General features: G+C 37.1%; 1 protein-coding gene across 2 annotated transcripts in view; it reads right to left on the reverse strand.

Moving 5' to 3' along the window:
* LOC137273625 (tyrosine-protein kinase ABL1-like) overlaps window positions 1-14164 on the reverse strand; it is a 93677-nt gene that overhangs the window by 55544 nt on the left and 23969 nt on the right. Inside the window, exon 2 of one of the 2 annotated variants that reach the window (XM_067806384.1) lies at window positions 7655-7720. In XM_067806384.1, coding sequence (XP_067662485.1) covers window positions 7655-7720 — 66 coding nt within the window. The remainder of the gene's footprint in view (window positions 1-7654; window positions 7721-14164) is intronic. The other variant, XM_067806385.1, reaches the window with a different exon arrangement.

The following is a 14164-nucleotide window of genomic DNA, read 5'->3' on the forward strand; positions in this document are numbered from 1 at the left end:
GATTATGGTTTGTTTTCATCAAGTTAGAAAAAATCAAAACTACTTTTTACTAGTAGTTAAATATGCATTTGAATAATGACCAAAAGGATTTTGCATGACACAACCTGCAACGTAAGATAAGCAAGGTCGGGGTCGAAGTAAAAATACTGAGTTATAAATTTCTTCACTGGCTAAATTTACTTGGTTTAAAAATGTTCACTCACCAGTATGTAGACAATTGTCAATATACGTCTTTATATTTGGTCTCATAATCCTAATTACTGTATAATCATACTTCTATGCATTTTGAAACTTTATAAAAAGAAGCAATGTGCAAATGTATAACAGGAATGTAATATCTGGACACTTTATAGTTTACCTATATGAATCATAATTTGCACGCATGCCCCAGTGTATGTCGTCTGTATCATTACATTACGCGCCGCTCTGATTGGTTGATATTTTGTTCATGACTGAGAATTGTGTACTGTTGTCAAAACGGTTGAATTAAGGTAATTAAAGATCGAAATGAGTAGTTTTAATGACAGAGTTTCATTTATGACGATGCCAATGAGTGATTTACGCATTTGCACCCCCTTGAGTAAATGTGACCTTTAATTCAATGCCTTTGTCCATACCTACCACCAAGGACAATGAGGACACACACTATCTTACCCAGTGTCACTAGGTTAATAACAAAGGTAACTGAAAGTGATACTCTGTCTTACAAATGTCCTCATTTGCCCACTGTCCCAAAAGCTAAATACATTTCTTTGTCATGTCAACATGATTCTAGTGCAAATAAATTTCATAACAATGTTGGGCTGAGCTGATCAAAGAGAAGTGTAGACCTAAGGTCCGCGTGCCTGGAACAAAGGTTACCAATTAGCTGTATGCCCCTAATTAACTTCCTGAAGCAGTCACATGAGGCATCACATACATCAGTTTTGGTCCATACTTGCACCAACTCCAGTAAATCACAACTCTTTCCTATCCTATTAGCCAAAGTAATTACAGCAGATTTTGTGCTCAATAAAATCAATTTTGTTTCACTTCTTCCCTTCTAAAAAAGTCATGAAAAAATTAGTCAGTTTGAGAAACAGTCAACAGTGTTCAAAATTAAGCACCAACTTCTAGGAGTCTTTGTCATGATCCTAATGTTACAGGTTAAAGATTGCATGGGTCCTGAGATGTAAATACTTTTATCCAGCAATGTTCTGATTTTGTCTCAGCAAGTTCAGTAGTTGATTTTCTGCTCTGTTTTGTGATCATGCGATGAAGGACATGACATAGGACGAAATGGCTACTGTCAAACTCTTCGTCATGACTTACTAGTTCTGGTACAATCCACTTGGGTCTTCGGTTAATCGAATTGTCTCCCTTCATGAATTCAAGTAATTATTCTTGGTCACTAGACTCAAATGTTTATTTTTTGAGAGTGTGATTATACTTGGCACTAGTTTTGTGTTTATTTGATTGAAATACACAAAATAGAATACATCCAAGACCGACAAGAGCGGAACTTCTGCTATTTTGCCAAGACCCCTTATAGCACTGTCTTTAGGCTATAAGTGACATGGTTTGACATTTATTGCTCTTTTTGCTTTATAGAAAATAAATATGTTTGCCATAAGGTTACCCAAATGCACCGGTGTGTCCTCAGAGTTGTGTTACTTGAGAAATAACAATCAGAATCTCACAGAACGTATGAACAGAAGATGGACTTGGGCCATTTGAAAACCTAACTTTCATTACAATATCCTCATTTATGACCTTTGAACACTGAAAGTACAACAATGTGATGTGGATCGACAAGTAATACTGGCTAATCTTACGGAAACAAGTTGTTTATTTACTACGGTCTGCACCTTCACAGTTTCCCATTGTATTTCATTTGATGCTGTTAATTCAGACAAATATACAGATCTCTAAACTAGCTCAAACATAGGTGTTTGGGTTCAACAACAAACCAACCTTCTTTCCAACCAACGCTCAGACTAGTAAAAGGGGTAACAGACAGACATGATGAAAACCCATTAGCTATCTCAGAAAGTATATATCATCAGTTGGTCATCTCACACACAAACAAGTGGGCCTGTAGGTCTCATCAAGGTTGTTTAAAAGGAACTTTATTTCCCTTATGGTTGTACAAACATCTTATCTGTTTTCACAAACATACTTAGCTTGCACTACAAGACTTGTGTTTCACTTAACATCTGGCCAAATGAAACATCCATTTTCTTTCTGTTTAAGATTATGAAATACTTGCAATGTCAATTTAATGTCACTTTACTTAAACAAAGTGCTTACATTATGCTACAAATTCATTTCCAAATAAATCCACAAGCTTCGCTTGAATACATATCTGCTCTTGAAAACATATTTGAAATATAGCATAACAGGCTTTAAATCTTGCATTTTTGGCGACAATATGTACATAAACTTTCAGGTTTGGGATGCTTGTGGGAAATCCCACTATCAATATTAAGCATGTACACCTATTTCAATCATTGAAAAAGGTGTTGCAAATGTACATAAAGTCAAATCTTGCAAAAGAAACTCTGCTTCCACCCTTACAGAATAAGTGTGAAACATTCCAATCTCTTGCTATAGAAAAACGTGATGAAGGAAATGACTAACAGAACAGACGACAGTACATTGTTAATTTATCTATTCCCAAATTTTCATCCATTGTGCAACATGAAAAGAAACCTGAAAAAAGATACAGGAACACTTGTACTTTCCTGAGTCCCCTTACCTATTTCCATCAGTACATGATACCTTGACGAAAAAACCCAAAACCTACTTGCCTGATAACATATTTTGTAAGACTAGCAAACTGTGTGTCCCTTTTAAAACTTTACAACTCAATATCTTGGTAAAACTATCAAAGGTATGGTCTTGTAAACTTATCAAGCATACTTTGTTTGTCTCACACTGTCCAAACTCCACAGCAGTTATTACATGTGTTTATAAATCCATTTCCATTTTTTTAATTACTAGAGCCTGTAATACAAGTTATGCCCCGCTTTCTGAGAATCATCAATCCAGGATGTGTAACTAATGTAAACAATCAGTTGTCTGGTGAATACATCCCTTATCAACTCACATGAGAAAACCTGTTGCATTTACCTCACTGCTCGCAACGCTCCGATAATTAGGTCAGATGTATTCTGCAAATGTGGATTATCACAGTGCAAGGACACCTTGCTGTACATAATATATGTTCAACTGAGTGAAAAGCAAGTTCTCAAGGACACAGATGCTCACAGATTCGATTAACCTTTTACTGAAGTCAGTTTTCTCCATTTGGTTTTCACATGACAAGATATCATTGACACATAAAAGACTTTTCCAGACATACCAATTCTAATCTGTCTGCTCAAAACACTTGAAATACTTTTTTGTCCAAAATACTGAATTCTCAAACAGGGGTTTTACAAGGCTTAGATCTACATAAACTCAAGACAAAACAACAGTTTTCTTTTGGTTTCAACATATACCGAACTTCCATCCTGCTTACCTACTTCAAAGTGTGTATATCTACTTAAAATCACATCCAAACAGATTACACAGAGTGTAAGATAATAATGTGTAAGATAATGATTTTGTGATGCATGTTATACAAGCGCATCTGAGGTTTAAGATTTTTCATGGCAAACACTGAAATCGACCTGTTCAGAAGACTGATGTGAAAATTCCATAATGGCTATGTTATTACGACCGTTATTACATGGCGCTATGGCAGTAGCGCCAGGCATGAGTGGTTGAACAGTGAGTCAGTACTAAGCATGTCAAGCACCTGCACCAGTATCACTGATCAGCTATGAGTGTTTATGTGCCAGAACCTTGATCAGCACTCTACATCACTGCAGCTCTTATCAAACCCCTACAGCTAAACTGATGGAAGCGATATCAAAAGAACAACAAATGTTTACAGGCAGATTGTCATCTTACTGCAGACTTACTAAGTACTTATTTCATACTAATTACAGTTGGTGACAGCCTTCTAGAACAATGTAGATGGTTAATAATCAATGATGTGGACACTGTCATTAACAAAGATAAATGTCTTTGATTGTTGTTTAGTGGGCGAGTCTTTTTCTGAGCATTTAACAGCATCTTTGTCTTGACTGATGGGATTGTAACTGTCAAATTCCAAATTTCACTCAAAATATTGTCATGAATGAAAACCGAATAGCCATTTACTAATAGAATGTGTTAAAACTAAGCTATAATTAGATTAATGCCTTCATATACAAGGCTGTTGTGAGGAAAACTGAAATTAGTGCCTGCCTTTGCCTAACATTTGAGTCTAACACAACTTAGCACTTGCTTTGGTACAGTTTTGAGCTATTAACTTATTATTTGGACTATTATCAGCTGATCTTACATGACCAACTTATTCTTACTACACTCAAGCATCGGGAAAGTGGCTGAAGTAAGACTACCAAGGTTTCCATTGGATACCTCTACATAATCCTGTTTTGAACAATTAGAATCAAGCATTCTTTCATGTCAGGGCTGAATTATGCATACACCCCATGTTAGAAAACATGACTTCAAGAGTTATGGCTTAACAACATGATGAAATTTTGAAAATCATGTCAAGATACACTGATAAGTAGAAACATGATTTCTACAATTTTAGTCGACGATGAAATATTTAAGAGCAAGTTGATTTATGAAAATGGACATGAAGTTGTTGCAAACTAACTAAGAGAATTGGGAAAATTTAACCCATGTTAGCTCTAAAGAAACTAAAATGCCTGTGTAAGTCTTACTGCAACACTTAGAGAAATGTATAAGTTGTGCAGGTCAAGAAATGGAAACAAGGTGAAAACAGGTTTTGATCATATTATCATCTGAAAGGCTGGCATACTCTGGCGCACAATCATATGTGGTTCTAAGATGATGCAGCCATCATAGGCAAGACCATGAAGTACTGTGTGAGAATATCATGTGTGTAATTGGTATGAAAGTATCAGGAAACTGGTTGGATGATTCTTGAGTATGGTGTTTACGCCTCTTTTAGCAATATTCCAGTAGGATCACAGCTGGGGATGCCAGAAATGGCTTTAACATTGTACCCAGGATGGGAATCAAACCCCTGGCTTTGGCATGAAGAGCAAATGCTTTAACCACTAGGCTACCCCAAAACCCTGTTTCAGGAACAAAGAGCATGTATAGAAATTCTACCACTTCTTTATAAAATGCTCACAATTTGCAAAATCCTGCTCAAATTTTGCAGTCCTGTCAAACTGTGGCAAATCCATTAATGATCTGTAATATCTGCAAACAATTACCCCCTTCCATGATTCCTGATTTAGTTATCATAGGTAAGATGTCACCTGAATTCTTGTGCTTGTTGCATCATGTGAGAATATGTGGGTAATAAGTAAGAATGCCTGCTTTGACCACACTTACAAAGTGGAGCACATATAGGATCTGAACAACTTTCATAATTCTGTCAGTAAGGTCTTCATGAACAAAAGATGATAATCCTGGTGAATCTGAAATATAAAATCTTCTTGAAAGTTTGAAGAGCAAACCATGTTGGGTACAAACCTTTGAACTGACTATCTGGTAGCAGAAATTGTCAGATCACAAGCAGACAATGAACTCTGTATGCCCCAGACAGCAAGACCTTGCACACTGCTGTGAAATTACTGTAGTAAACAACAGGACTTACTGGCTTGTCTGAAATGTCCTCCTTCATAACATGATCACAATTTGCAAATTCTGCTTACAATCTGCAAAATCCTTGCAAAATCTGCAAAATCCTATCACAGTTCGAAAAATCTGTTCACAATTTGCAAATTTCTGGTGACTATTTGCAACATCATTTCACATTTTGTAAAATCTGTTCACTATCTGCTATATGTCCAAACAGTTTGCAAAATCCATTCACAATTTTGCTAAATCCTCTCCCAATGACACATATTCAACAAAGAAATGCAAAAATACAGTTACAGATGACAGAAGACCAAAAGTATCAAACCTCTGTCGCTGATTTACCTGAACATCTATTGTTGTATCAAATATGTAAACAAGGTTGAATTAGCATTTCATTTCACTGAGACACATAATAATCAGTGCATGCAAACCCTAGAAAAATATCAAATATTATCTCGTGAAGGCATCACATCAAAACTTCATCATCTATTTTGGAATTACAAGACCATCAGAATTTCACCAATGTGGACCTCACAACCTGAACACTCCATGACAAGCAGTTCATGCAATTACAGAAGCAAAATAATAATCCATGTTATAACATACCTCATTCATCCAACATGATACAACCAGTTTCATGAATAATAGATGGCAGTTTTCATGATCATGCCTCAGTATAACAACCAGAACACACTGTAGAAGCCAGTACATTGTAGAGAAGGGCAGCCAGAAGATATAGCCAGGCTATACAAGCATTGATATACATAAAGCAGTAACATTTCATATTAGTCATTTGGTGACATCAACACAACTTGTAGTTTCTAATACCAGGCTACAAACATGGAATCTCTAAAACTATGTCACTTTGCAATGATTTGACAAACATGTATGTGTATAAGAATAGAGCTGGCACATCTGATCACCCTAGCTGCATTCCATCGATTTTCTTTTCAGGCTAAACTTTCTAAATGATTCAGAAAGAGCAAAATGAGCTGAAATTGACCTTTCAAGTTTGGCTAAGATGGCACTAGCATTTGAGAAGCCTTTATTCTGCAATCAATTTGCAATTAACCCTACAATAAATCCAGGTTGGACAAAATCCTTTCTCAAAATGACAACCAGTAAGAAGGTAATCAATGCTTCAGATCCCATTGTTCTTCATTACACGGTGGAACTTTCTATCAGGTAGCCATTGCAAATTGAAGCCTGGTATCACACAACAATTAGTAAAACTGCAAATAAAAGCTTGTTAATAAATGAACCAAAGATGTGTACAGAATGATAGGTAGAAGCTGAAGCTGTACAACTCAAACAAGTCACTGTGCCACCTCCCAGTCACTCCAGATAAACTCCTCCACTTCGCCCAGCTTAAAGCTGCTGAAGCCAGTATCAAGCCACTGCTCTCATTAAGGAACTACTACTGAAAGCAGTTACCAGCTCCAAGTATGGCAGCTACAAACTCTTGAGATGGAATTGGTTGATGTCCGTTTTGGAATTTAATGAAATTACCAAAAATTATAAAGGTCAAGGACATAGCCAAATGCTGACATTAATTTCTTGACCCCTGTCTGGTAGGAAAATGTGACAGCTATATTTTCCATATCTAATATTCATATCATCACTTCAAGGGAAGTTAAAACAATTTATGTTAAATTTATTTTATGTTTATCCAGATGCTTTAAAGACAGCCACTACAAACTATGCTGATTACAAAATGTGGGGAATTTACTACCAATGTACCAGTAAAATATAGAAACAACTGTGTCCAGTCCCTGATATAAGCAATATCAAATCAGATTCTAATTTCAACATTTCAAAGGTATTAATTTTAACTGTTATCTATTCTTACTACTGACTGCACAACTGCTTTCATTGTAAAAAACAACACAACATGGGCTGTCTGCCTATCCAGCGTGTAACAATAGTTTCTCCCTGAAAAGGTTATCTGGCGGAGTGACTGAGAAGATAGCACAGCACAATACTAGAAATACATGATTACTTTTTGGAAGACTGGGATCATCACCTGGGAGAGAGCTGGGGCTCAAAGGCTGCTGTGGCGCCGGGTCTGACGACAGACAGAGATATAAATGTACATTGTATCTGTCAGATGACAAACACTAAACATACCATGAGATGGGTCATGGTAATAATTGTGGTACTTACTGGAATAAGTTTCATGCTAAGACATGGTGGCACATACCTACAAATATATGACACTGTGGCACATACCTACAATATATACAATATATCTATCATGGCAAACACGATGAGGTACAAAATATGTGTATGTTCCAGAACATCAACTGTGGCATGCAAAAACGCAATACTAAGAGTGAGTGAGTGAGCATTTTTGCCACTTTTAGCAATATTCCAGCAATATCACAGCAGGAGACACCAGAAATGGGCTTCACACGTTGTACCCATGTAGGCAATCATACCCGTGTCTTTGGTATAATGAGCAAATGCGTTAACCACCAGGCTACTCCACTGCCCTTCAATAAAAAGAAATTTCTGTCATGACAGTCATTATGTATAAAACACAATATCAACAAGTGAGTAAACATTATATTTTGCTGTAATAACAGCTTTATCACCTGAAAACAAAACAGCACTGATCGTGCAAACTAACAGTTGACAACAACAGCAATAATCCATCCATTAAGTATGGTGATAATACGACCACACATTGTGACCAAACAATACACAGTTGAATAATGACACCATGAGTGAACTGGATTCAACACCTCTTTAACGGTATTCTATCAAAGAAGGTAAGTCTACAGTGAACGTGGTCTCATGATGTTTATTCCAGTGAAGCTATTGGGTATGAATATGGTACAGACAAACCTTGACACATAATCAGAGCAGACCAGAATTTAAACCTTTTATCATGGCCACAGTCTAACAGTGACACCTTTGACAACAGGGACGTACTAAGGTCAGCATTCGCAATACCTGCCTGCCTGCCCAGGGTGGGTTATTTTCAACATGGACTGCCAGATACTAAAATCCAACTGCCTGATAGTCCGGTTAAAATTCAGACATGTCTATGAAGATATTTTGTGGGCAGGTGAGTTTGGGTAGGGGCTGGCAAGTTTTACATCTATCCATCCCTGTGGTCTAGCTGAATTTTTGGGAGCTTCATACTCTGCAAAGGGCACACAATGACCAACAGAATGTCTTGATCTTTTCACACTGTGGCATGCATAAATGTACATGAACATGCATGTACAGTCTGTACCTATTATATTAAGAACAGAAAATATGAGACCTTTGAACACTGTTGAAAGAAGCTATTTTTGAGGTGTATACTTTTGTATGTCGGGTGTAGCATCTGAATGCAAAAAAACAATGCTTCATGACCAACATGTGAGGCATACCTGATATAGATCTGCCCACCTGGAAGTAATTTAACCCACACTTAACACCATTGCACCATCAATCAATACATTCCCTTATTTTTTTCCTGTAGTAAATTATTGTTTGTTTATGTACGGTGGCATGTAAATAAAACACTTGCGTTGGAAAAGTAAATGCCTGCAATAAAAGATGCAATGAATCACATATACAAATAAACACATTATGCAACACTGATGACAATGCACTCACATAAATTTGCCTGTGTCTACCGTGTGGGATGAATGCACATCAGCTTATGCACTTCACTGAATTATGTCTTTTTAAAGACCATTTCATGTTACGAAAAACAACATGTCATGTCACAAGTACAACATTTTATGCTATGTATACATTTCATGCAGAGTGGAGCATTTCATGTTACATGTACAACATTTTATCCTACAAATACAACATATTGTTACATTGTATATTACATGTACAACACTTCATGTTACATGTTCAACATTTAGTGCATCATGTATATATGATACAAATACATTTTGTTACATTGTAGATTTCAAATTGTACAACATTACATGTTACATGTACAACATTTCATGTTACATGTAAATGTCATGTTACATTTACAATATTTTGTATGACATGTACAACATGTGCCCCAAACCTTTCAGACTAATAGTTCATTTGCCTAGTGGTATTATTATCAGCCTAGTTGGACAATACTGACATAAGCAGTGAAAGTACTGTTAATCACAGACACCTCTGTGAATAGAGCATCTGTTTAGCAAGCGTAAGGTGGTTGTTTCAAATGTAACAACGATGATAGAAGTGAGTGAGTGAGTATTATGCCACACTCAGCAATATTCCAGCTACTGTAAAATCATTTATTTTCGCGCGGCTTAATTTTCGCGGAAACAGAAAAATTGACTAATTCGCGCGGTTTAATTTTCGCGCATCATCAAAGTACAGAAATCACGAGAGTATAACACAGGTAACTGTAAACTGTAAAGAAAACACTGACACTAGCTGTCGTCCTGTCATCTGCCTAATTAGCTGGGGAAACATGGGCCTTCTGCTACGTTGAGAGACGCAATGGAGCACTGAAGAATCCATGTTGAGATTTGCGTAAGAAGTCATTGACCTATGTGACCTCGACCCGTGACGCGCTCGGCCAATCAGCTACTCAGAAAGCTCTGTGCACGTGTACCAGTATTGTCAAACCACTACATGCGCAATGGATTATCCAGACCTACGACAACATATCCAAGAGGAAGGATTTAATCCAAAGCGGATTTTGCCAAGCTGGACTTTCGGACTAATTCACTAGTAGCAGGTGACCTGACATTTTTAATTTAGTAAAGTCGTGCGTATCGTGTCAATCAGAGACACTGAAAATGACATGTGTTGAATCAACTATTTAATTTGTTTTTATGTATCTTTTTGTTTCACTGAGTCATGAATGAATGACGTGTACTTGTAGTCAAATCACTAGCAATACAAAACTAAAACTCAAAGCTCTTTGTTTTTATTTCCACAATACTAGTATATCAAATTTATTCGCGGAGGTTTTATTTTCGCGGATAATTTTTTTGTGCGAAAAGCGCGAAAATTAAACCCCCGTGAATAATAATGATTTTATGGCAGCAGTCTGTAAATAATTGAGTCTAGACCAGACAATCCAGTGATCAACAGCATGAGCAATGATCTGCTGAACTGATGACATGTGTCAACCAAATCACCCAATTTAGTCGCCTCTTATGACAAGCACAGCCGTGTTTGTGGCAAGCATGAGTTGCTGAAGACCTTTTCTACCTAGGATCTTCACAGGTCTAAAGGTGATAGAGTTACCCTGGAACTCAGCATTAAAGTGGTAACATATGGACTGACTAGACTAACAATTAGTCCCTGAATAGAAAAGTAAGATTTATGGAGGTCAACTTCTTTATTGTGAATACCTCAACATCCACAAATCATGCTTTTCTTATGCATTCCAAATCTAAAAACCTTTCAAAGATTTGAGTCCCTGAATATAGAGGGACGACAGAAGTTTGACAGTAACAAATAAACCCATTTAAACTGAAAAGGAGCCCCAGTGAGTTGAGAGATTCTGAACCTGAGGAAATCTAGACTTGCTTCATTTAGGGCTTTTGCAGAGCAGGGAGTTCTATGCAGTAGGGAAAATAATGTGGTTCAGGGACTGTGACACAGATAAAACGACTTATCAGCTCAGAAGAAGGTTAATGTACCTCAGGAAGGTAAACTGAAAAGGAGCCCCAGGGAGACCAGAGATTCCTGAACCTACGGAAATACAGACTTTCTTTATGTAGAGCCTTAGCACTGCAGAGAGGGTTAGGCTGTAGGGAAAATAATTTGGTTCAGGGACTGTGAGAGAGGCTACCCAGTCACCTACACAGCCCATTGCCTGATCCAATCTAGCTGCCTCTTATGACCATCAATCAGTCCCATCAGCTTGGACTCTAGACACTAGTGTGATGGAATATTGATACTGATGTCACAACATTTCCTCTGATGTTCCATCACCTTGTTTATGAAAGGAGGCAAAATATTTTTACACTGTTCGAGGATATATATATATATACACACACATATCATTTGTGCGCTGTATGAAACAATATGAGTAAGTAAGGAGGTCAGGTTTATGCTTCTTTCAAAAGAATTTCAATTTTTCTATCTGGGAATTTCAGCTTGACCAAAGTTGGGATGTCCTGAGGCAAGCATTCTTTTGAGAATAGGAGTCTAGGACTTTCCTCAATACTAAGAGCATGGCATGGTACTAGTAACAGACATACATCTTGTAACTTATTGTGTTATTGCCACGCGTTCCTAAGAGCTACAGATAACTTTTGGGGTCACTGAGTTAAGTACTTGCTTGTGTTCATCTCGAATGGGTATCCCAATTCTCTGAGCAACCAAATACATTGTCCCCACCGCACACAAGTTCAACTGGGTATTTTGCCATTTTCCATTAATTGTAAAAATATAATTAAGTTTAATGCTGGTTTACGTGTTTGTGTAATATGACAAGCGATAAGAAAGACAGCAAGCTGCCAAGTTTTTTTTGTTGGAATAGAACCTATCAATATACCTCAGTTATTTTATTTATCCACTGGTACGCACGTTAAAACTTGATATTTTTGTGTGTACACATGTAAGATCACATTTACTGATCATTTACACAAATTCAAACATACTTGAATGCAACAATCTTAATAGGAACTGAGCTTTCACATAAATATTTGTGTAATGAGAGCAGATACCCAATACGAGAAGTAGTAGGACCAAAATGATTTGGTAACACCAGCAAGCAAAGCAACAGTGTTGGCTAACTTTGACACCAGCTTCGCAGAACTGGGATTCAAACCCAAGACCAAGGTCCCTGGCACAGCTTATCACACTTTATTCCATGCAGCAAATTGTGGCACCATGGACAACTGTCCATTCATGCCCCATAAAAGACTAATAAATTATAACAACAAAATTATAATGGGTACTTACAACTGAAATCAGAAACAGTTTAGACATTGCAAAGCAGGATGACATTTAAATACATCACACAACTGAAATAAACAAAATGACAGCATAATAATGAGACACTGAGTCATTCTACTATCACACCCTCTGTAATCATCACAGACTGTACTGAACAGATAATTAAATCAAATTACACATTTCATGTTCTTGTTTATCAAATTGGAAACACAACAAATGCTCAAACCACTAGGTACTGGTTAAGCTTCATCAATTTAGCAATCGATAAGAAAAGCTTCTAGACATATTGTAAGGGACATTTGAAAGTGGTTCTTTATCATAGGAACAGTGGTTAACCTTAACTTTGACTTTGTGTACTTCACGACATGTAGTTAGAAAAATACAATATACACTAGCCAACTGTAGATTCTACAAATTATCTATGTCAAAGTATCAATAAGTCTTGCTTTTATAAGTAGTCTGTCCCATGATGCAGAACACCTGCATATTTGACTCCCAAATATATGTCCATGACTCCCTCTCATGACACCAAGGAGTCATGACTACTAACTTTTTATGCCAAAGGCAAACACAGATTAAAGTTGACTCCCCAAAACATGTCCATGACTCTCATTCCTGCCACAAGGGAGTCATAACAACTGCTAAATTTGTACGCCCATGGAAAACACTGTACAGGGTTTTATTTCAAATGTTCATCTAAAAACAAAGTTTAGGTAACGGAAGTACATTTCAACATTGGTACTGTGACTCCTATGAAATCATTATTAATGACACCCTTCCCAGTTATTGATTATAATGTAATTATTTTGACCTGTACTTTTGACAACTCTTATGTCCAAGCCTCAAGTTCGAAAACCTTTTGGGGCAGTGGGGTAGCCTAGTGGTTAAAGCGTTGGCTCATAACACCAAGGCCCAGGCTTGAATCCTTACATTGGTTACAATGTGTGAAGCCGCTTACTGGTGTCCCCGACTGTGATATTGCTGGAATATTGCTAAAAGCAATCACTCACTCTAAAGCCTTTCTTTACCCCAATACGTAACAACTGACACATCACCAGTCATGGTAACACCATGTGTCTCAAGTTTGATTGAATGTCCGCTTGTGTTATGCACAATCTTAATGCCCTTGCCTGAATATGTGTTGTACAATAGGTAATCACAGCTCACAATAACGTTTCCCCTTCAGTGGCCACTGAGAACCTGTCCATCATATGGAAAAGATTCAAATTCAACCGATTTCTTACACTGATAGATTTCTTTCACAAAGTTAAGCTATGCTAAATCTTTCACTAAACAGGGCAACCATGAAAACTGTGATAATTTTTCTGTATGACCTCCTTTCCCACAGAGCCAACAACAAATATGGCTTATATGTACAATGAGGTTATACTGAGCTTGGTAAGATCTCTTAGCGAGTGAAAGCTCTTGCTTTCCTGGGGTATACTTGTTTGAAATGTATTGATGAGTTGGTGACAGTTTGAAAGCCATTTTATGATTTTTAATGAAGTGTGGTTTTACGATCCTTTCAGAATCATTCCAGCAATATCATGGGACAATAGAAATGGGCATCACATACTGTACCCAGTTGGAGAATTATCACAGTGGCAGGTGAACACTTTAACTACAAGACTACCACCCC

The sequence above is a fragment of the Haliotis asinina genome, chromosome 2 (assembly GCF_037392515.1).
Source record: "Haliotis asinina isolate JCU_RB_2024 chromosome 2, JCU_Hal_asi_v2, whole genome shotgun sequence".
In the NCBI taxonomy this organism is placed as follows: Eukaryota; Metazoa; Mollusca; class Gastropoda; order Lepetellida; family Haliotidae; genus Haliotis; species Haliotis asinina.